This window comes from Phasianus colchicus, chromosome 9, assembly GCF_987193195.1.
Source record: "Phasianus colchicus chromosome 9, bPhaCol1.hap1.1, whole genome shotgun sequence".
In the NCBI taxonomy this organism is placed as follows: domain Eukaryota; kingdom Metazoa; phylum Chordata; class Aves; order Galliformes; family Phasianidae; genus Phasianus; species Phasianus colchicus.
In genome coordinates, this window is record NC_143444.1 from 9062865 (window position 1) to 9087057 (window position 24193).

Genomic DNA, 24193 nt, shown 5'->3' on the forward strand with positions numbered 1-24193 from the left:
AGGGAAATCAACTCTTTGAAAGGGTGAGTGACAGCAGGACAAGGGGAAATGGTTTTAAGCTGAGGGAAGGAAGATTTAGGTTGGACGTCAGGGGGAAATTCTTTACAGAGAGAGTGGTGAGGTGCTGGAACAGCTGCCCAGGGAGGCTGTGGATACCCCGTCCCTGGAGGTGTTCAAGGCCAGATTGGATGTGGCCCTGGGCAGCCTGGTCTAGCATTAGTTGGGAAGGTTGGTGGCCCTGCATGTGGCAGGGGGGTTGGAGATTCATGATCCTTGAGGTCCCTTCCAACCCTGGCAATTCTGTGATTCTGTAAATAGATTTAGCACTAAGTCTGTCTTCATCTTTTTCCCTGCTCATTTGATGAAAATTAACAGAGCTAAAATACATTTTTGAAAATGCTAATAAGTAAGATTCTGTGCCTTTCTTACTTGCGTTACTTGGCACTACTGAGAGTAATGGGTTCTACCAGGAAACTTGTCATGAGTTTCTACATGTTTCAGTGAGCTTGCAGGCTATTGAGTCCTATCAAAGTCATGGTAATTCTGTTGCTTTATTTATGTGGATAAATAACGGTCCTGTGATAAGCACAGATAATGTTGATGTTAATGAGCATCCTCTTTCCTCTCTCAGTTGGTAGTAGTGCCAGTCATGGTCTTCATTCCAAAAAAACTGTATGTCACATTTAAAAAAAAACTAAAGAAACAAAAAAGAAAAAAGCACACCAAAATGTCTTGAGCGTTCTGTTTGGCTCAAGGAGAGAGCTGTCTGGTTAGGAAGAGTTATTTTTAATGTTGTCTGTTTCTTAAACATTCCAACATTTAGGGCAGCAGTGTTTTATTTGTCTTGTCGACTCATGCATCCAAACAGCATTCAGTCCTATTCTTATAGCTGCCTGAATTTGGCAGGCAAGCTGTGGTTTTAAAGCCATAAGAACATGTAATGTGTGGGTTGTTTGTTTGGAGAAAAAAAGATGTCCTACTCAAGTTCAATGGCTGATGTAATAAACCTGGAGAGATGAAGTGAGCTTTGAGACTGAGAAACTGCTCATGTGTATTTTCCTTTTTTTTTTTTTTTGCAGCATTCTTCCCTTCATTCCATTAACATCACTGCATTATTAAGCACGTTTCTCTGCTTAAAAGCAGAGAAAAGCTCATACGTCATACTGTGCTTATTTTTACTCATTAAGCAAATATCTCTTGGGTGTATGAGAACTCTTAAGCATGTGCCTATTACTCCTAACTGGGCTGCTGGGGACATCTGGCAAAAATAAGAGTGGCCTTGCAGTTCTTGTTCAGTTTTCCTTAGGTCAGTTGTCTTCTTGAGGCACTGGAGCTGTTGAATCTTGTGCCCATTTCTGAGTCTGAACACCCAACACTTGCAGGAGGATTTTTGATTGCCTTAGTAAATCTAGGGGCATATACATTCTACCAGATTTATTCATGTGTCTTAATGTATTGCTGCAGAAAGGATGTTCTCAGAAATGACTTGTACATGTTATAGCCGTTCTCCTTAAAAATACTGTTTCAGAGAGACAAGGAAATTCTTTAGTTCTACAATCTGAGGTTTGTGAATCTTTTTTTCTCCCTCAACTGCACATTTATTTTTGCTCACTGAATTCCTTATACTTCTTTTTACAACTAAAGATTTCTAGTCAAAAGTTGTTTTGAAAGGTTACAACGGTCTTAATCTAGCTTTGCTGATAAGAATACTTCAAGGCAGACGTGCCAGGTGTTATTTTGCTGTACTTTTAAATGGTTATCTGCTACAAGTCCTTGTAGGATTGCATTCCCCTGTTTTGGGTAGCACCAGGATAGGGAGGACTTGTCAACACTGTAAACTGTAGCAGAACAACTGATCTGCCTTAGCACATAAGCTGAATGGTCTTAAATTTGCCTCTGACAATTGAACTGAATTGTTTTAATGTGCTGTAGCCTTTGTACTGATGAGTATTTAAACATACGTGGGCAGTGGCTCTGCAGATTCACGTAGTTTAAGTTCTTACCATGTTTTTGGTAGTTAGATAATATTATTCAGTTGCTACCAAGGCTAGCTTCTCTTACTGTAATAAAAGGCTTTTGTTACTGCATATTTATTGTTGTTTCCCCTCTTAATATACTAGGGGAAGGAGGCTGGTCCTGGGCTGGAGCCAGAGCATGCAGATTCAAGTACACAGACGTACGCCACAGAAGAGCTACTTGGTGACTTTGTAAAATCTGAACAGGCAAGTCTTTCATTTCATTCACTATTTCCATACAGTCTTCAAATGCTGCTTGCATTTCTTTCTTTCCTTTGGGTTGTCTAAAGTCCTTGGAAAACGTCTCTCCTTTCACTTACTTGAAAGGTTACTGCCAGTCTCATGTTTCTGTTGTGGGATAAAACCTGTGAACCAACAAATGTTGCATTTCCCACGTGCATAAGTAATTGTAATTTAACATTGTATGTCCTGACTAAATCTTTGATCTTCCTTGGATTTTATCAGTTTTATTTCCTTTGTTTAAAACAGGATCAGTTTCCAAGAGGTTGTTTCAACTGTATGCACGATTGTTAATAATAAGTCAGAACTCAGGTGTTAATATTACAAAGCCTGCTGTTATCCATCTTTTATTGGATATACGTTTCTGTTCTGTAGGTTACAAGATAACATAAGTAGAACATATTGAATATGCATTGCATGCTTAAATGTGTAATTGAGTTGTTTAAACCTTCTCTAGAAGGCTCTTCGTGTCTATTTAGCTGACTCGGAGCTATCCTGGTATTGACAAGAGGCTCTTGTTTGAAGAGGCTGTGTACTCTTCTAGATTCAGAAGCGTGTATTTCAGTAGTCTAACTAGTGCAAGTGCTTATACAAACTGAAGAACCAGTGGAAGTACAACTCAAGATTACTAGGCTCTCAGAAGTGATAAACGATTCCCTTTGCATCAGTTACAACACAGAATAGACTTGTAAATGCATTTCTGACGTCCGTTAGTGTATTTAAATGGAAAGCCTTCCCACAGTTCAGCTGAGGATGAAAACAGTTTATTTAGATTATACCATATTGGAGCATGCAAATAGAACTGCTTGCTCCAGTTGCTGAAATATTCAGGCTTTTTTCTTGTTGCACATGCTTTTCCAATTAATATTTTTATGCTTTTATTCTTGTAGACTATGAAAGAATGTTTTAACTGCCCTGAAATAGCACAGAACACCAGCTAGGTTTATGAAAAAAGAACTTGTTTCTGAACTGTCTTGCTGTCTGGTTTTCAGGTTGATTGTTGACAGAAATTTTAACTGCAGAACTGTTAATTTTTCATACTACATGTTCTTGTATGAATGTTTTCTCTGTGCAAGTTTAGAAAAACTTAGTTCCTCTGCATTGCTTTCACAGGCTGCTGAAGTGAGTGAAATGAGCCAGCCTGAAGCTCAGACTCCACCTTCAGTACATGTAAATGAAGCTTCATCTAGCATAGTTCCAAGCACTGAAAATAATTCCAGTTCACCTACCTCAGAGATATCTACAGTCTCACAGCCTGAGTAAGCTTTTTTATTTTATTGGTTTAATCTTGGACAGAATGCTACTTGTTCTGAGGCTGCTTAAAAGGATTCCTGTTTAGATTTAGTAGAAATAAGGAACTGTTCTTCCCTAGACTGTTGCATGCTGTTTGTTTGCAGTGCCTTAGTTTATGGTGTCATGCTAATGGAATATGCCATCACTTACTTGGTCTGTGGAACAAGATTTGCGTATTTGCTTAAGAGTAATACTGTTGCCATTATCAGTTCTAAGCTGCTGCTTTCAGAGAGGAAAGCATCTCGTACTACAGAGTCTGTACTATAAAAGCCTCCAGGCCTTCATCGTTGGGATTTGTGCCCCTTGCAGGTTTTCAAGTGTCCCAGCTGCTTGAGTGATGGCCTCTGCATTCAGTTAAGGATTAGCTTTGGAGGATTTTGCTCTATAAGACTTGAGATAGAACAGTCTTAAATAAGTTCAGGTATTAAAGGACCTACAGTAAGATAACAAATTTTAGTTTAAAAACAACCAAGGTTTGTACTGGTATTTAGTAGGGCAGTTCAGAGCTGCTTCTGCTGCAGACAGTATTAGGCTCCTTTAGGACTTCATTTCCTTACTTTTGTTTCTGTCCTTTTGTGGCATGCTGTGCAATCTAACGTGAATGGTAGTTTAGAAATCCACATGTACTTCTGGGTGCTTTCACAAAATTCTCCTGGTCTTCTTAAACATGTGCTAAAGGGAATGTATGCCTCTGTTTATCTGCTGATAAAGATGTAGTATTTTAACAGATAAAAATTATCCCACTGAAAATGAAGTAGACTTTTCTTGTTCTCTTTTTTGTGTTAAGGTTTTGTTGGTTTACTAAATTCAGTCTTTTTACCATAGGAAGGTCTGACAAGCTTGTCTGCTGGCTGTTCGTAATTAGTTGCTGGTGCTAATGCTGACTTGTGGTCCTTTGTAGAAGTCTTTCATTGCGAGTCTTGGAAAATCAAGCTCCCAAAACATACAGTTTCCGTACACCAAAACTGGAATGTAATTCCTGTGTTTCTTTTTATAGCTTTTGTTGACTGCTGTACTGACTTCTGGTGTAACTAGATGCAGGCCATGTGCTTGTCAGGTCTTAAAAGAGATTCAGGATCTGTATTTAAAAAAACACAAACATTAGCTTGGTATCTTGTAATTGTTGAAAATAAACTTGTGGAGTACTAGTAAACTGTGAAGACTCAAATTAGCAAGCAAATGGGTATTGAAACTTGTTTTGAAGCACCTGATTTATGAGTTCATGCTGGGGAGTAGAGCTCTGGTTCTAGGACCAGTAAGAGGAAGAAGGGGCAGGATGAGTATAGGGTACAGATATATTTATAGGTGGGGTTTTTTTTTTGTTGCTTTCAAATTTCAATTTGGCTTTAAATAGTAATAGAGAGTCTTTTTTCATGCAGCCTAACTCAGTATCGAAAGAGGGTGTAGTCTGACTTCGTTGTTAAACAAGACTTTTTAAAAGGTTCAGTTTCATCATTAGGCATCAGTTGTCTTGTTTTAGGTGCTGGTTACTATCAAGTGTCACAAAACATGGCTTTGTGAGACACTCCCATAGGTGTTGTATGATACTGCAGCAGGACTTTTAGCTGCAGAATAATTCAGCTGATTTTACTCCAAACTACTTCACAATAAATCCTTTTTTAGGACAGCATGGGGACTGTAGCTTATCTATGCATGCCTAATTTGCGGGAAGATTATTGAAAAATAGTCTGAGCTCCTCTTGTGGCTGTAAGGGACAGCAGCTGCAGTGCATAGTGAGCTTGGTAATACACTTCAGGAGTCATGGTGAGGATGCTAACAATTGAAAGTGCCTGAAGCGGAGGGGATGCTGCAGCTGTTAGCTCATGTTATTTGCCTTCTGCCAAAATTACTTGAGACTGGTCGAGTACACCCTAATATATGTGTGTGTATATATGTATATAAGTTCATACTTGTTTTGTATTTTATTCAGTTGGTACTGTTGTCTATCCACAAAGATCAAGAATATGTGGAGCCTTTTACTGTTGAGAACAGTGGTTAGTTACTAGTGTTACACATGGAGCTCATCTGTGTATCTTGGATGTCTGCAAAACCAAAAAGATTGCCTTTCAAACTGCTGACATGTTTGTGTTTTTGCAATTCCCTGTGCTTTGGCTGAAATGTAGGAGGCAGAATAAAGGCTTTTGGTTAGATCTGGTTTATAATCTCCTACATCAGCATCAAACTCATTCCTGCACTGGAGAAAGAAGTAAAGTCACAGAAGTTCTCAACTGAAAGTTACCAAATGTCCATCTTCCTCTTCCCCCCTCACCCCATCGTTCCTAAAGAGCATGCAGGGAGGCTTTCTTTTCATTTTTGCCTTAATACCTGTCTGATACAGTATGTTTATTCTTAGTGGGAAATAAGAATTAGAGTAACGGGCAGATTAGTGAATTCAGACTGTTCATACAGTTAACAGGATTATCTCATTTTTATTGCACTAGTGAGAAAGAAGAAAGCTAATGGGGAAAAAAAGCCTTGCTGACTGTGCTACATACTGTTGTGCCACACCATTCTTTGCATAGGTTTAGCCAAGCTCATAGCTGGCTGCTGATGTAGTAATGTTATTAGTGATGGGACTCAGTTTCATATTAAGATTCTCTTTCTTGAAAGAAGAAGGTTGCTAGCAGCCAGGTAGGCATGAAGCTCTTAGTTGGTAGCGATGATGGGGAAAATTATCCGTTGCAGTGTTCATAATACGTTAAATGAGAATTAATTCTGGAAGAGGAGAAGCTAGCTTCTGGTTCTTTTGCTGGGACCAATGGGTGAAGGAATTCTGTTCTTGCACAGCTGTCCCGCAAATATGCTTCATTCCCCTTCTGTTTTCTTAATTATTTCTCAAACTGTTGGTTTTCTTTTTTTTCTCTTTTTTTTTCTTTTAACTTTAGTTTATGTAGTTCATTAGCAGGATTACTTGTATTATCCAGAAGGGTAAAAAGCATGTTATTTTTTTCCCTTCAGTGCAATAGAAAATACCCGTGCTGATATCCCTGTAGTCAGCTCTATTGAAGCTGAGCAGTCAGAACCTGACTGTGATATTGGTGGGACACTTGAGGCTGACCCTCAGAGTGAGCCTTCCTCTTTTGTCAGTCCGCAAGAGAGGTGAGTATTGAAGTAGGTTGTGAGTCTGAATAATTTAATGGTAACTGTTTCTTCTGTCCTGGCCTTGCAACAAAGATTTGCATGTGCTTGCTTATCTCCATTTGCGTGTGTGTGTGTTTAATATTGGATATGAGTGAAAGTGTGATTGTTTTATATGTCCTAATGCTCTCAAAATTTCAGCCTTGCAGGCCAACATATAGAGAACATATCATCTTCACATGGCAAGGGAAAGAAGACAAAATCTGAGTTTGAGTCAAAAGTTGAAGCAGCTGAAAAGGGGGCAGATCAAAAATCTGCTCTGAATGCCTCTGAGAACTTAAAAAGGGAGGTAAGCAGTACTGATATCATCCACTCAGCACATACATGAGCATAATGACCTCTTTGGTTATCAGTGTTAAAGATAAGTAAGCTCCATCACTTTTCTGATTGCCACCATATAAATTCACAGCTCTTACATTGTGAGCACTGTCTGCATGCACATCTAGTGGAAGAACAGAGCAGCAAGGTTGGTAGTTTGTCACAGCTTTATTTTTTCTGAGCTGAGTCTTTTCATATACAAGATTGAGGAATTGAAATCAAACAAAGCTGTCCAGAGCAAAATCCAGAAGAACTGTTCTTCCTGTAATGGATAGATAAGTCAGGACTTTCTGCAGGATGCTGACTTTCTGTACATATGTTAACGGAGAAAAAAGAATAGGAGGAGGAATTGTGGTTCAGACCATGTAAGCCTGTAGAAGTCACTGTTGGCTTTTAATTGAGGACTGAGTCAGGAAGTTCCTGAGTAGCAAGCAGATAGCTAGGGGCAAAGATGGCACTTGGAGGACAAATAAAACATTTGATGTGTTTTTATTATTTCCTGAGTATCTTATTTGGCACCTGTTAGAATTGGGATACTTGGCTAAACAGGACTTTGTGCTTTTATCTTCTTACTGCAAGGCACTTTCTAAAGCTTACTGGCTTTATATAGGTAAAGAATGTCCATGGCCACAGTGGTGCTGTATTTTCTTATTTTAAGATTGCGTTCAGATTGTCACTGCTAACTTGAATATTCTTTTTTAATGTGCAGTCTTTCTGAGAATTTTTTCCCAAAGTTATTGAGCAGGGCGTGGTGTGCCTTTAAGTAATTATGTGCAGACAGCAAGAGTCTTCTGGAAAACTTCCTGCCAGAAAATTAGTGCAAACTTCTAAAATAAGTTCATTAGCATTATATTTTAATGGCTGTGATGTAAATAATTGTCAGTTTGGCCCGATGGCATAGTTATGCAAAAGCATTATTTATTCAGTTGGTTTGGTTTTTTTTGACTGACTGCTAATTTCCATATAGTGCAAGGAAGATCACATATTTCTGAAATGAAGATGACAGGGTTTTGGTCCTCTCACTTTAAATTACGTGTACACATATCTGGATATGCCAGATCTGAAGTTCTGTTGCACTGTGAGTCGTGAAGAATTCCGTCCTGTTACATGTTATCTAAGTAGGTGTTTTGCCTCTTTTTTGAGGGCTTTCAGCTGTAGGACTTTGTGACACAGTTCTTGCTTTAAGTGCGGAGAAAATGTCAACCTTCAGAGCTGTCCTCCTGTTCTTCTGTAGCCAATATTTTACAGAGCTTCAGTGCTTGAAATGTCTAGCAAAAGGCCTTGGCACATATGATGATGTGCTAGGAGTGTGTCTGTATGAAGGAGAGGTCGAGGCTTCAAATGATAGGTATAGCCTATCTTAACTTAAAAGGGTCACTTACTTTGACAAAAAACACATTGTTTTGGACTCGATATTAAATAACATGTTTTCAGCTAACACCTAATTCTTCTGTTAATTTTTTGTGGTATTCAGAAACTCCAGAGAACCTCTGGAATTCTGTCATGATCAGCATTTCTGTTTGAAGTTTTCTATTACAGGGGAACATTTTTTCCTTAGGGAGAAAAGCAAAAAATCTTGAAGACATAGCAGATGTTTTATTAGACAGAATGCTTACGTTGTACTTGAAATGTATTAGTTCAGCCACAAAAATCACCATCTCAATCCAAGTCTATAATTCTGGGAGGAAACCATTGCATGTTTATTTGGCTCGTGAGCATACCTTGGCACTAAGTTTTCAACATGAGTTCGGATGATGGATTTGCTTTTGACTTAATATATATTATAAAGTTTGCTTTTGTTTCAGTGTTTGTATTGGAAAAGTATTTACAATCTGTGGCATGTTTTTTCCCCCTCCCCTTCCAGAAAGACTATAAGAAAACAGGAGAAATTGACCCTACATCTGTCATAACTCCAAAGGACCCTGGAGACATTCCAACATTTGATGAGTGGAAGAAGAAAGTCATGGAGGTAGAGAAAGAAAAGAGTAAGTTCAGGATTTGTTTTCTTTAAACGCAGACTACTTTTATCTTAAATTTGAGTACTGAAACTGTCTGAATTCAGAATGCACCCAAGAAGTTTTCTTTCCTACTAAAATGATATGAGTGGTAGCATTCATTATTTAATAGCCTTAAGCAGCAGTTTCCTGAAAGGGAAAACAGTTATTGTGTGAGCCTTATAGTGCTGACATTTTCTTGCTCCTAGGTCAGTCAATGCACCCTTCTGCTGCTGGCGGACAGCATTCCACGAAAAAGGTCCAGAAAAATAGAAATAACTATGCTTCTGTGGAGTGTGGTGCCAAAATTCTGGCAGCCAACCCAGAGGCAAAGGTAAGCATTCACCAGTTGTTATTGTGCATCACTTCAGTTTGCTTACTCTCATGTAAGTAGTAATGGAAAACAGTTATATAAAACTGAACACTGGTTTCTGAAGTAATCTTTTATTTTTTGAGTTTATGGTCTATTCTTATAAACCCAAAGATCACAGTAAAATATGATCTATATGCCTTAAACAAAAGGGATTACTATAGAGAAGAGTTTCTTTGGAAATACTTGGAAGAGGGAGCAGAGTCTGCTCAGTATAGAAATTGAATGAGGCTGTGTTAGCTCACCATAGTAAATAAGCTGTGATTGCACAAAACTAGTGTGGTATGCTGTCTCCTGTATATTATCATGCTTTGAATGTTATGAAAGCTAGTATTAGTCTATAGGATAAAATTAAATTCATTGCCGGGGAGAGGAGGAAAAACCCTTGGTGTTGTCATCGTCTACTTGAAATACTGATTGTCCTCTTCTCTATACAGAGCACTTCAGCTATTTTGATGGAAAACATGGACCTTTACATGTTAAATCCATGCAGCACAAAAATCTGGTAGGTTGCCGAAGTTTGCTTGTATGCAAAGAATAATTCTAGTTTCTCATCATGTTGGGAGTGTGTGTGTACTGTGGAACTGACTGGATCTTGGTGTGTGTCTGCCTTTGAAGAACGTGTAAGGAGATTTAATTGATTTAGCAGAGGACACTTAAGTGTGTCCCCCATAGAACTGTCTCTGCTGTTGAGTAGTATGATTAAGGAAATAACTTTATTCACTTCAGCATGTGTAGCTTTGAGGTAATTAACATCTTTCAGAAGAAGAGCTGTGTTCAAGTAAAGCTCTTGGTTTCTTTCCCCAGCTTTCCAATATTTGTAGGACTTTGTTGAAATTTACCATGTGTAAATAACTAGTCTGTCAGGTGCGACTTACATAATGGTTTCTATCTGTAGTATTCAGTTCTGCGATTTATTGTCTTCGAACACAAAGTGGATGAAGCTCTTCTAGCTGCAGGTGCAATCTGGAGTTACTAAGTTAGACACACATGTAAATTTCACTGGAGCGTCATTAGTGATTGTTGAAGGGAGCAAGAAATGACACCTCCTTATTCTGTAGCGTTTTTGTAGTGTTCCTCTATAGCCAGGGAAGGATCCAGCAACAAAGTAAAGGGCTGAGGAGTGCAATTGGACAGGTGAAGTGCTTTTATTAATGTTTCCTTTTTGTCTTCAAGGTTTGTTATTGAGCTTTGTGAACCAGTCCAAGTGAAACAGCTTGACATTGCAAATCATGAGTTATTCTCTTCTACTCCTAAAGACTTTCTGGTGTCCATTAGCGACAGGTATGTTAACAGCTATGCTGAATGAAGAATTAAATAATTATTGAACAGGTGGCTTTTGTCTGTGTCTTTAATTTTGCAAATAGAAATGTGCTGTGAAATGACTTGATTTTTATTTTGTGTATATGATCATTTACTGACTTCCCCTGCCTTCCACACCCCCAGGCTTTCTGTGTGTTTTTTTTTTCCTTTTCTGTCTGGTTTCTGTCCTCAAAACTTTACTGGCTGAATTTCAGTAGGGTTTCATCCTTAAAGGGTTTAAACACTGAATGAAGTATGTGAAGAGGTAATTTTGACTTTTCTGTGGTGACCAAGCACCTTATCTTGCAATGCTTCTCTGCATCAGAAAGCACAACACAGCTCCCATGAAACTTCAAAAGGACTTTATTTCTTGTGCAAAAAAAAAAATGTTTTGGAAAGCTTAAGTCTGTAAACAGTGTGTCCTGGAGTTTTGCATTTCTTTATCTGACTATACTGTTTTTTTTCCAGGTATCCAACAAACAAGTGGATTAAACTGGGTACTTTCCATGCCAGAGATGAGAGGAATGTCCAAAGCTTTCCTCTGGATGAACAGATGTATGCCAAATATGTTAAGGTAACTTAACGCTGCCAAAGCATTTATGCTTCTCAGGAAATCACGTGTTGATCTTACCTTTTGTGCCAGCATCCAGAGACGTGTTATCAAAGCACATTTTACCATTATCTGCACTGGTTTTGTTAATGTCCCTAAGGGCCACATTTTAAACCCTTATTGCACAGTCGCAAGTGTGTTGTCTTCCTCAAATAGTATCTGAGTGTGTTGGAAGGTACCTGTTTCTTTGTGTCAAAGAACTTGTAATTGACATATGAATTAAGAAAAATCCAGGCAGTGTTCTGTTTTACTTGACCTAGCAAAACATATTCTAAATATATAATCAATCCATTTTGTTTTCTGGCTGTACCTGCATGTATATGTGTGTATGCCCCTTGGAGCACAGATTAGAACGTGTGTATCTCCTGGTTCTTTTGTGCTGTGGTATGCTGTACAGTTTTAAGGAATCTGAAAGAGTAAACAATTAAATTCTGCTTCTCATCAGTAGACACATAGAGCAGCTTTGCAGTCAGGCACTTGTAACTACTACTCATGTGAATTGTTTAGGCTTGCTGCTACTCAAGCTAAATAAATCATAAATTTAGATTTTCTTCACATTACTGTAACAGAAGCTTGATTGTTTTTATCTGACCTTGTATGTGAACTCAAAAGTAAAATTTCATACCAAATACTGCTTCACTTAGAACATCTTCATTGTGTAAAGCCCATAATGATACAGATACAAGATGTAGTCTGGTACTTGCTGAAGTAAGCATTGGTGCAGCATACAGCTGAATCTCAAAGGTGAGATTGTAGTCTGGTAAAGTAATAGGACCTGTTCCCTTCCTGTGTTACTTGGGGCAGTTAGGAGAACTGAAGCAGAAAGTAGCTGCTGAAGTTAGGTTTGACCAATTGGTAAATGCAATACAGAAATCTTTCCATGATCTCTGCCCTATCAAACTAGTTTGCAGCAAGCTGTTTTTATTCAGAAGATTCAACCAGAATAAAATTCCATGAGTAATGTGGTACTTGGGTAGGATTAAAAGCTTTAGTGAAAACACTGGGATGTAATGGGGCCATAATTAAAACAGAATACAGACTGAGGGCCCTTTCTACTGAGGGCCTCACATCCACCCTTTAATTATAGTGCTTGGAGGAAATAAAAATTGAATTGTGCTACTGATTTAAGATTTGTGCTCTCTTCAAGAGGTAGCTGGGGATTATAGTTATCTGTTGGACTTCTGTATGCAGAAATTCTGCATGAGTCAGATAAAGATTTCATGTATTTTTAATTCTGTTTTTTGGCTGAATTAATGCCTTAAGGTAGCTAGAACCTTCCTTGTCACTGAAGCTCCAGAGTTAGCAGTGGATGCTTCAGCACTTAATCCCCTGGAGGGTACAGTGTTTTGCCTTGATTCACATAGCATGGCAAAGCTTAGAAAGGATTGTTATTGTGATTTTATATTTCATAGCATGAAATAGAAGTGAGTTTTAGGTGTGCTTAATCTACAAGAGAGGAGTACAGAAATTATCAGAATGTTTGATTTTTATTTTATTTTTTGAATTGGCTTAATGCAAGTACGAATTTTTTTTGTAGGAGTGCTTTCATGGAACTGTTATCTTGATTTCACATGTAAATTAGTACAGTTCTTCATTGGGAGCATCTACGTAGTGTCTTAATAAATGCATTGTACACCTAAACTGAATTGAGACTAAATACCAGTGTGTAGCCAAGTTCTCCCTAGGAATAAATTGAATGGAGCTTTGAAATAAGGTGTTCTATGCATCATCTTCCACTAGTTTCCATAAATTATTGAATCTGAAGCAGTAGCAGAGTGTAGAATGCATGCTATGATGTTTTTTCTTTTGAGTCACTTTCTGCAATCTGTGCTCTGTAAGGGAAAAAGCTACATAGTGAACTTAACTCACTTCACTGCTCTGTCTGGCATCAGAAAAATGGAATAACTTGACATCTTTCATTAATAAAATGTTTGTGTTGCATGTTACCTCCTATCTGCAAGGTATGAAGACTAAATCTTGCTACCTAAGACAGACAAAGTAGTAGTGTTGCAACTTCATCCTTCATTACTTAGGCATTATTGAACTGAATTAAAAACAGTAAAGCTCTGTAGTTGCCTATGGCATGTGTTCAGCCTTTGTACTGACATCCTTTTTTTTTTTTCTTTTCCTTTCTCTTGCTTCAGATGTTCATCAAGTACATAAAGGTTAGCAACCTCTTCTTTTGGAATGCTGAATGCATAGGGCTTGGGGTGTTCTCTGCTGCGGCTCAGCACATTAATGCATGGCAAGAATAAAGCTTTCAGCCTTTTCTGTTTTGGGCAATCTACAAATCCCCTTAAACAAAACTACCTTAAATGGACTCTTAACTCCGTGGGTCTTTGGTCTTTTATTTGAAGTACCTTTCATTCTTTAGGTGGAGCTGATATCACACTTTGGATCAGAACATTTTTGTCCCTTAAGTCTTATAAGGTAATATCTTAAGTGTTTTGCTTTTACTTTCTACCTCTTTGCAGTGAGAATTAGTGCACTCTAATAAAGCTGAGAAACAAATTCTGGTTTTCAGTATACTTTAGCTGGCCAGAAATACTGCAAATTAAAGGAATTGCCTAAGTTGGCCTGCTACATAATGTGCTGCTTCACATGTGTTTAAAGAAGCCTTGAATCTTTTCATTCAGTATCCCCACTGCACGAGGAATATTTGCAGGGAGTGGGGTGGGGAGGGTGGGGAATAGGAGCACAAGCAGCCTTGGAGCAGGGTGTGAGCGTTTCAATGCTGACTAAGCAGAGCACAAGTGACACACTAAAAAGAGCAGGCATGGTGAGTGCTGCTGAGAAGCTGCTGTGTTGCATGGCACCCCAGGTGTGCGCTGCTGACTGTAGTCAGTCATACCTGAAGCACCCAAATCAGAACAGCTCTATTTATAGCTCACAGAGTAATCACATCTGTGCTGTTCCTGAAAACTGCTTTTAGTTCTTCTGTTAAAGCTGTGTCTGAATTTGAACCTGAGAAACTGGCATCATAAACAAAATATTTTCATCAAGTAATAGTGCTTTTTTTAAATTGGGTTTATTTAAGTTGATTTCAGCAGAGTAGGTAAAGAATAGAGCACAAAAAATCAAGTAATTAGGAGGATGTTCTTAAACTTTGTTGAAGGTGAGGCTGAAGAGATGTTCTTGTCTTGAACTCCCTGCAAGCTCTTACATCTAGATAGAAGTTCAAGTTAATTCTAAATCTCCTTGGAATTACTGGAGTTAGAAACTTTTTTGTTTTTGTATAGTGTTGAAATGTGCAACAAACTGGATAGAAATCTGATAAATATATGTTTCTAAATGAAGGCAGCTATTGCTTATCTGATGTGTTTGTTGCACGTTATGTGACGTTAATGTTGTTTATGAATTGTCTATCCACCATGTCAAGTAATGGCTAATAGACTAATGCTTGTTTTTATTTCTAAAACTGCTCATAGGGTATTTGGTACTAGCATGGTTGAGGAGTATGAAGAAATAGCTGATTCTCAGTATCAGTCTGAACGACAGGAACTCTTTGATGAAGATTATGGTAGGCAAATAACTTTTTTTTTTTCTTTTTTTCTTAAGCCATTCAAGCATGCCTTATGCAAATCTGACTTAAAGGATTTGACAGTTAAATTTGCTTTCAGTCTTGTTTGACATCATTTAAGTATTTCTGGGCTTACCCAAACATCACTTTAAGTTTTAAACTGTTGTAACTATTTTGGAGGATTGCTTTCAAACTGGTAATAAGCCTCAATTTCTTCTGGCAGGCTAGGCAACAATATCTTCATATACTATCAGCTGCAAAAAATAACTGTGATAATCAAAGTAGCTCACACAAAGAACTTGATTCATAGTGACTGTAGCCTTTTTCTGGGGTGGTTGGGTCCATTGGTGCCCCAAACAATTGGGGAGGGTTTACATTGGCTGGCAGGCTTTGTGAAAGATGTACAAAAACATCTTCCCCTTGTCGTCCAGCCCTTGTGAGGAGGAGGATGGAAACCTTGTGTAAGCACAATAAGCTGTTGGCTGTGTATTTCTGAATGCAGGGGAAACTGAGGGTTGAACTGTGAATCTCCCTGTATTTCTAATTGCATTGAGCTTGTAATTTCAGTATGGCATCTCTATGTATTTCTGTAGCTGTATTTTTACACTGTCAAACTAACAGCATTGAATGGTATGTTATATCTTGAGGTTTATTTTCATTGTTCATTACATTTAATTTAATAGTAACGTGTTCTTTTTTACATAGATTATCCATTGGATTACAATACAGGGGAAGAAAAATCTTCAAAAAATCTCCTTGGTTCTGCTACAAGTAAGTATGACTTACTAGATAAAGCTGTGCTGAAATAAAATGAGCTTTTTCACAGTGGAATGACTGTTTCCACCTGCAACAGCTATGACTTTCTCTGTGATTTTTCTGCTGAAACCATTTGCTGTGATTTCTATTTAATGACATAGGAGTAAATTGTAGCAATTACAAGTTGGGTTATCATTCTTAAAGTTTTCTAGAAGTCCATCTTTTTTTTTTTTTTTTAGATTTTATTTTCAGAAACCTTATTTTCTGTGCATAAGGATACTGAGCACTTAAAACACTCTGAATTTTACATGGGGCTGTAAACAACCAGTACTAACGTGCAGTCATACCTTAATTATTCAAAACTTGGAAATCCATGCATAATTAAGGTGCCTTTTAGGAGGCAGTGTAAAGATTTACTTCAGAGCCTGAACAGAGGAATGGAGGATGCTCTCTGAGAAGAGCTTATGCAAATCTTGTAGCTTCTGTGTCCTTCATGGGAGCTGTGTAATTTTTTTTTTGATAGAACTAATGGGTCTTGGCTGTCTCTTTTCACTTTTCCCCTTGGAAAGCCTCCAGGTGTGGGTATTGTTTGGCCAATACCATTGAACATTCCATTTTAATGGTATTCTTGACTCCTGAATTATTTAGGATGATATCAGGTGCTGCACACCCTTTTCTATAGGGCTCTTACCCTGTGCCACTCTTTCTTCTGGTGCAGCTAATGAAGATTTGTTGGTGTCGTGTAAATCTACAGTCACATGAATGTTGTTCAGATTCAAGACAGCAAGTTTAAGGGCTCAGGCTTCTCTTTTGTTCCCTAACATATCAGAGCTGCAGAGTTCTTCACTGCTGGTTCTGAGAATGATTGTTGCTTAAGAAGGTCATGGCTACGAATATTGCTGTGCTTGGTGCAGTTTTGAATGGGGCACTAGTGGAAAAGGCAGTTTGTTTCCGAACGCTTTCCTCTCACAGGTGCCAGAAAGCAGGATGCCCTTCCATGACAATACTTATCTTCTACCTCTGGCTGAAATAAAAATTACAGAATGTTTTTCAAGTTGTAGTCACATATCCTATTCACAGCTGCTGTATTCCAGATCTTTTGTTCACAGTCTGAAAAAAGCAATGACTGTTGTAGTGTTGTGTTGTTTGTTTGTTTTTAAGTGTACTTAAGACTGTGATGAAAAGATCTGGAGTGCCTCTTCAAGCACTACTACTGCTTTATCAGCACAGCTGAGCACTAAAGTTTTGCAGCACTGATTACTTAATTAGGCTGGTATATCTTGGTTTTGAGACTGATCTTCAGAATGTATGCTCCTTTTTTTCAAGAATACCAAGTTTGTTTTGGGGATTTGTGATTGCTTGGATGAACGAGACAGACATCCTTCTGCATTGTCTTAAAATATGGACTGAAATGCAGTGAGGGAGAAGGATTACGGAGGAGGAGGTGTCTATAATGAGCTTCTGAGATATTTCAACTAAGAAATATTTTAGTCTTCTGCTAGTCTGGCTTGCGAGGGTAACTGTTCTTCTGGCTATTCTCATAAGGCTTCTGTACCAACCTTTAATTCCCACTCTTTCCTTCCCTTTCCATCAGTAATAAGAAAAAAAAAAAAAACACCTTAATGTTTTTATAACTCTGGTTACCAGCACTGTTCCAAGAACAAAAACTCAGAGACATAGCATAATTCAAGAATGTGGTTTCTGACCCATTTGAGGGGAAAGACAGCACTGAGTGTCTGAGAAGAGCTTGTGAAGTCTTAAGTATTTTGTCAGAAGTTCTGTAATACAGAAATTCTGTAAATTCGACCTTGTCCACATAACATATGGTATGTTTGTATGTTGGAAGGTAGAGGAAGACTGAGCAAAATGGGGTCAGTTTTTGTACGTTTACAGCACTGTTCATTTACTAAATAAGCCCAGAAATTGCCTTAATTTTCAGTATCAAGGCCAAAAATGTTGGATATATTTATCATATATGCCTATATAGGGCAGACCCTCTTTGCCTTTTATTTCTGTGATTTCTTTTTAGGGGAGAACATCCTTTTGTTTCTTAGATACTTTAAAAAAATCTTTAAATACTTTGAATTGTTACGTTGCAGTAATGTCAGAGCTGAAAGTAGGTTTGAGGATTCAGAAGGCTTGACTGTCAGTTCAGGTTAATTTTAATGAGTCCTTATTCTTCTCTATTGGTCCTGCTGTGGACATGGTGTTTAAAGGCAGAATTCTGTCCTGCACATATAGCAAATATGATAACTCTTCAAGAAGTGAGTCAAGTCTCAACAAATTATCAAACCTGTTCCTCAGTCCGAGTATTAAAAGTCTTTAAGTTTCTGGCTTGGGACCTCCCTCACTCATTCACATGCTCAGTTTACCTAAATAATTGTCCGTTTGTCTTGCTGTTTCCTAGTTGCAGTGGGGGTAATGAACACTCAGTGCTTCCCACTACTTCTTGCCTTCGATGTTAGAAGGTCTACGTGCGTGATGCAGCCTTGCCGTAGTTGGTTTAGCTCTTTCTGTGTGGGAGTTTTTTATGAGGAGGCCAGGTATTTCCTTTCAGCAGGAGTTGCCAAAGCTAATACAGGAAAGCTACATCTAGAGTACAGTGTAAGGCAGTGTTTAGAGATGTGTACTGACGTGTGCATAGTCAGCTCTTTGGTTAGCTGCTGGAGCCAGCTCTAGTTGAGTACCTACACAGAGTGGTACTGTGCATTGAGATTCTCTTTTTTTGTTGTTGTTGTTCAGTGTTTGTGAATCCCATTTGCCATGTAAACTTTATTTTAGCTGCCTGGAAGTCAACTGAAAAAGAGATTTCTTTGCCAGTCAGTCTACTGATTAGATAGCAGTTTTTAAATACAAGTTTCTATCTTTTAAACAGAAATCTCTTAAAAAAAAAAAAAATGGTGGAGCACTCAGTATAGCAGAATGATTGTTTTGTTCATTTTAATATATTGTGATTTGTTTCAGGTGAGTGTTACGTGACAACAGATAGCACTGTGGTGTGATCTCTGAGCCCTCTGATTATGTCCTCATTGATCATTTGGTTTCCATTTCAGATGCTATCCTCAACATGGTGAATATTGCTGCTAACATGCTTGGAGCTAAAACTGAAGAAACTTCTGAAGCTGAAGGTATTTTTATTTTTTATATTAAAAGGATTCTAGGAAACCTCATCTGATTGAGCTGTAGGTGGTGTCCCTGTTCATTGCGGGGGAGTTGGACCTTTAAAGAAGGTGACCTTTAAAAGCCCTTTCCAATTCAAATGATTGTGTGATTTCTTTTGGGGATTTATTTTGTTTGCTTGCTAGAACTTCCCATGAGGAGTTGGATGATATGCAATTAAATGACTGTTCTTCACCCACTTTTATGGCATGTGCGATCACTATTGTAGAACACTTACCTTGTTGACAGCAGAAGTTTAATTTGAGGAGGGAACAAAGATACCAGATACTTGTTCAGCCATATTCTGGTTTCTTACTCTGTTACCCAGTTCTAGCTGTAGAATCTAACTTCTTTCTGGAAGTATTTTAAGGCTGTCCATAACATCTTATGCACAAACTCTTGCTAGTACTTTCAATTAACTGGAACTTTAATGACATGCAGCTGTTACTGAAGAAGTGTTAACATTTAACACACATCCCCACTCCTAAATGTGGAAGACAAACATGGTTCTTGAATCTTTGTCCTATTCTTTCCCCCATCCTGAAACAGGGAACAAAAGTATATCTGAAAATGTCACTGTCACCACTCCTGCAAGTTCGACAGCTGCACCAAGACTGCTTGAACCAACTCCTGTTCCTTCACCAGAGTAAGTTGTGTGTTTTTCATTGTGCTCCTAGCACAGGTTAGCCCATACCAGTCAGGAATCTTTGGTAGTAGAATACTCAGATGTGACTTGCTGCCTAAAACAAGCAAAAATGAAATAGTGGTGAAGCAGGGGAAAGTACTAACCAGGAAAAATGTATTGCTTTCATAACTACTTACACTCTTTTCATTATATGCTTTAGCACTTGATTAAATATCAAAATGCTTCTGTAATGTTTTCAATTATTTGTATTATTTCGTTTGGAAGAAATAAGAGGAGCTGTTCTTTTGTGGCTATTAAAGATTCTGGGGTGGATGCTGGCTTAATATTATTTGAGGTTTTGCAGGTTATCTCCTGCAAGGGAGACTAATTAGGAATGGAAGCTGTATTACTGAAACTTCAGTCAAATTGTACTGACAAAAGTTCTGGTTTGGAACCATATGTTGTTAGGCTCTCCTTGATGAAAGTATGTATGCAAATATATGGAATTAGGTGAGGAGGGGGAGTGGTATCTATATAATCTGTGCTTTTTCTCAGTTGATTAGTTGTTTAGAGTTGATTTGGCTTCTCAGTACTCTGAGACTGAGGAAAGTTAGTTGAAATGTTTTGATTCTTACTTTTGAAGGTTGAAGTAGAAGAGCAAAATGCTTGCTGTGTGAAAACTTAGCGGTAGTTGAACTGGTAACTCTCTTTGGGGGTAAGGAAAGAGGGGCCTTTCTGATTGAGGAGATTTGCTGTGTCAGAAACCAGGGTTGAAATAGTTGGGTGGCAAATCAGGTTTGAAATGTATTGAGGAAGAATGGCATGATTTCTGACTGCATTCAAACTGACTTTTGGTCATGAGAATAAATTTTGCAGTCTTCTAGAGCAGGCATGTGAAACTGTTGAAGTAACATCTTGTGTTTAACTCTCTCCTTGTAGACTTCCTACGACAGATATTCCACAGATAGATAAAGAGCAATTACATGTGGATTTGACAAAAGAAAGTCCTATTGTTCAGCTAGTACAAGAGTATGAAGAAGATACAAGCCAGTCAACAGTAACCTTGCTGTCTAGTGATGATCAGGAAGAAGAAAAATCTGCATGGTTTGAACTTGAGACAGACATGTATTGCTATGACTTGGCTACAGTTTGTTGCATTTCTACTTTTACAGAATATCTGTTTAAATGGTGTTCCATTACAGTAGCCATCCATCGGCAACATGGTAAAACTGAAGGGAAACAAGAGCAAAATGGCTCCGCTCATGCTCAGCTGCCACTGGTAGTTCTGCCTCAGTCTGTCTCTGTGTCAGATGAACCTCTGCCTGAGCAATTAGACACCAAAGCTGACAAAGTACCTGGCTTTACTGTGGCAGTTGATTTTAGCAGTGTTGTTCATGAGATCGTCAGTAATGAGACTACAGCTACTATTGAACTGGAACCAAGCCATCCTCAAACTGTCTCTCAATCTCTGCTCTTAGAAGTTACCTCAGAAGTTAAACCTTTGCCAACAACAGAGATGGTGCTGGAGCCTTCACAAGAAGATGCAGGCCAGGAAGCACCAGGGATCACTCCTCAGGTGGATTCAGCTGAGATCAGTGCAGCAACAGAGAACGCTGAGAGCTCTGTTGCAGAAGAAGCTGTTGTAGTTTCTGAAACCAATGTGATCTCTGAAGTAAAGGAGATGAGCACCAGGGAGACTACTGCTATTCCAATGATTTCAAAGCCTACAGAGACTGTTCTGCAGCCTGAATATACAGTGGGCATCTTAGCCAGTGATCCTGGGGAAGGAAAGGAAAGCACTCCAGAAGTGCAGAAACCTGTTTCATCTCCTGTTGAGTCTTCTGTGTCTGTTGAAACAAAAGAGGAAGATCAGGCAACCGAGGAAGCTTTTATGTCGATTCCAGTCTCCGGAGGTCCACAGAGAACAGCTACAGACTTCTATGCTGAGCTGCAGAATTCAACAGATCTAGGCTATGCTAATGGAAATCTTGTTCATGGATCTAATCAAAAAGAGTCCGTCTTCATGCGCCTTAATAACCGCATAAAAGCCCTGGAAGTAAATATGTCTCTCAGCAGCCGTTATTTAGAAGAACTGAGCCAGAGGTAAGTCTGCAGAAGGCTGGGGAAAGGTCTGTAGTCTGTAATTGTGATTCTAGACAACTATTCTAAGGAATTATTTTATATTTGTATGCAAAGGATTATGTGGAATTTACTTCAATGGGATGCTTTATGGAAGAGTGAGGTGATCTTAGCTCACCTGATCTTGAAAAGCTATCAGAGACCTAGACATGTATGGGTAGCTAGGGTGCCCTTTCTGTACTTTCAGCTACAGTCACCTTTATTTTGTGTTGAAGAATATTGAGTGTTGTGGTTGGGTTGGGATGGTGGTGGTGGAGTTTTTTGTTTTTTTTATTTTTAAAGGATGAAGTGTTGCCATCTTCAAGTACTAATCTTCTCCATAATTCCTTCTACAAAAGGGCACGCACTCCTGCTGCTTACTACTGTTCAGTAACACAGACCTACAGTGCCTTTTACTGAATTATTCAGTTGCTTGCTTCCTCTTAAACTACTGTGTTATCTGTAATAACTCCTGCTGAAGAAGGGAGCATGGGGAAGGAACCCAGAACTTTCTGTGGGGGATGTATACATACTGGTGGTTTATCTATGATGTGACTTAGCTGTAGGATAAGCAGGAAATGTACCTGTTTAAGAGCTGGTTCCAGGGAAAGGCTCTGCTATGTTTACCATGCTGTTGTCTCTCTTGGCAGTCAGTGCTTGGCAGAAAATTCTCCGTAGTGCCAGTAAATGAGCACTCAGCTATTAAGGTGAAACTATATTTGACTTTAAGCTTCAAATAAAATCACACAAAGTAGGTAGACGTGTCACTGTATTGTCTGAAACTGGAAAAGGAGTACCACTTGAATTTTAAATAAGCTGCTTTGGATGAAAACAGTTTCTCCTTGCATAGTAGCACTTTTTGAAGACAAGCCTAATGCTGAGGGGTTGTATGAACTAACGTCAAGTCTTTGCACTTTTTTTTTAGGTACCGAAAGCAAATGGAAGAAATGCAGAAGGCTTTCAATAAAACAATAATAAAACTTCAGAACACCTCAAGAATAGCAGAAGAGCAGGTATGATTTGTTGAAGTAATTTCCTAGTTAGGAAATGCTGCTTCTGAGAATGTTACAAGAAGGTATTACTGAAGATTTTTCTTAGCTACATATCTGCCTTATAAAGCAAGTCCATTCTACATTTCCCAAATTCTTCCTCTTAATAGCATTTTGCAGACATGCTCACAGTTTCTTTTTGTAATTAAGTTGTATCCAGTTTGTTTCCCAATGTTTATATTTGGGGAAATGTGGTTTAACTCAGCAGGTGCTCAGCACCATGCAGTCATTTGCTCACTCCCCTGCCTCCCAGTGGGGTGGGAGGGAGAATTGGAGGGAGAAAAAAACACCAAGGTAGAATGCATGGGTTGAGATGAAACTATTTACTAAAATAAAGGGGAAAGGATAATACTCATAACCACACGTACATAATGCACAAGCGATTGCTCAGCACCCCCCAGCTGATGCCAAGCTAGCCTCTAAGCAGTGAGGGAGAGAAAACTCCCACCCCCTTCAAAACTGCTTCTGCACAATATCATGTGGTATGGAATATCCCTTTGGCCAGCTTAAGTCAGCTGTTCTAATTCTGTTCCTTCCCAGCTGCTTGGGCCCTGAGCTGAGAATGGCCTTGGCTCTGTACAGCATAGCTACAACTATAAACACTGGTGTATTATCTACATTGTTATTCTCCTAGAACCAAAACCTAGCATCACACCAGACACAAAAGAAAACATTTCTGTCCCAGCAGAGACTAAGACAGTGAAAAAAATCAGTTGTCAGCTATTAGTGGCTGACAGTCTTTAAATGTATTTATCAGTGAGTTATCCATGTCACTTCTGACTCCTGTTTCTTGCAGTCAAACCATATATTTAAGTTTGCTTTCTTTTTGCAGCTCTGGTATTTAAGCACAGATAGATGACTACCCTGATGTTGCTGAAGAGACCTAACCTCTAGAAAGGGAAGAGAGGTCCAATAATGATTTAAGCCAGATTTGCAATTGAAAGGGTGGTGCATGTAGCAGAAGTTTTAGTTCATTATGTTAAGTATGATTAAAGGATGTGGAAGCTGCAGTAGAGGGTTTTTTTTTTCCTGTTTTCCTGCACTGCTATCCTAGCTTTTGTAAGCTTTCAATTGCAGCATTAACTGTGTGCTAAATAATCACAAAAGCACTTGTGCACGTCACAGCAAGTTTAATCAGAAACTCTCTGAAAGTCTCTGGAGTGCTGTGCAGGGCTTGTAGTGTGCTTCTCTATCAAAAGCCAAGAAAATTGCAACTTTCCTGAGTTGATATGCATGTTCTTTTTAGCTTGTTTTGAATATTATCAAATGCTGGTCAGTCTGAGAGCTCTCTTCTTGGTTAACATCCTTGATGCTCTGCTCAGCTTTCCTACTTTCTAATAAGATGAAGAATCTTGTAAGGGTGGCAGGAGAGGATATCTTCAAAGAGCTTATTCCTGACTGGCTTGGGCTCCTGTTGCTAGTGGCTAGCCACTTGATCACAGAGCAGAAGCAGTGCTTCAGCCTTTAGACTTCAGCTTTGTCTGGTGATCTGCACATGTTTTGGAACATGATGGTACTCGGCTTCCTGATAGTCATTGCACAGAGCTAACTACTTATTCTGCCTTTGATAAAGGTAGTAGTAATCACTGTAATGAAAAACACTAGGCATAATGTTACAAAACATCGTTTGTTGTGTAAAAATGTTGATGTTCTGAAGTCTTTCTATGATTAACGTTACATAAACAG

General features: G+C 38.7%; 1 protein-coding gene across 3 annotated transcripts in view; it reads left to right on the forward strand.

The window, feature by feature from the left end:
- Positions 1-24193, forward strand: part of SUCO (SUN domain containing ossification factor) — a 41075-nt gene that overhangs the window by 10997 nt on the left and 5885 nt on the right. For 2 of the 3 annotated variants that reach the window (XM_031595707.2, XM_031595709.2), the window contains exons 3-19: positions 2121-2222; positions 3369-3514; positions 6507-6647; positions 6828-6975; positions 8869-8989; positions 9208-9332; positions 9806-9873; positions 10545-10652; positions 11139-11244; positions 13425-13445; positions 13655-13710; positions 14709-14800; positions 15506-15571; positions 18610-18684; positions 19265-19361; positions 20280-21443; positions 22384-22471. In XM_031595707.2, coding sequence (XP_031451567.2) covers positions 2121-2222; positions 3369-3514; positions 6507-6647; positions 6828-6975; positions 8869-8989; positions 9208-9332; positions 9806-9873; positions 10545-10652; positions 11139-11244; positions 13425-13445; positions 13655-13710; positions 14709-14800; positions 15506-15571; positions 18610-18684; positions 19265-19361; positions 20280-21443; positions 22384-22471 — 2724 coding nt within the window. The remainder of the gene's footprint in view (positions 1-2120; positions 2223-3368; positions 3515-6506; positions 6648-6827; positions 6976-8868; positions 8990-9207; positions 9333-9805; positions 9874-10544; positions 10653-11138; positions 11245-13424; positions 13446-13654; positions 13711-14708; positions 14801-15505; positions 15572-18609; positions 18685-19264; positions 19362-20279; positions 21444-22383; positions 22472-24193) is intronic. The other variant, XM_031595708.2, reaches the window with a different exon arrangement.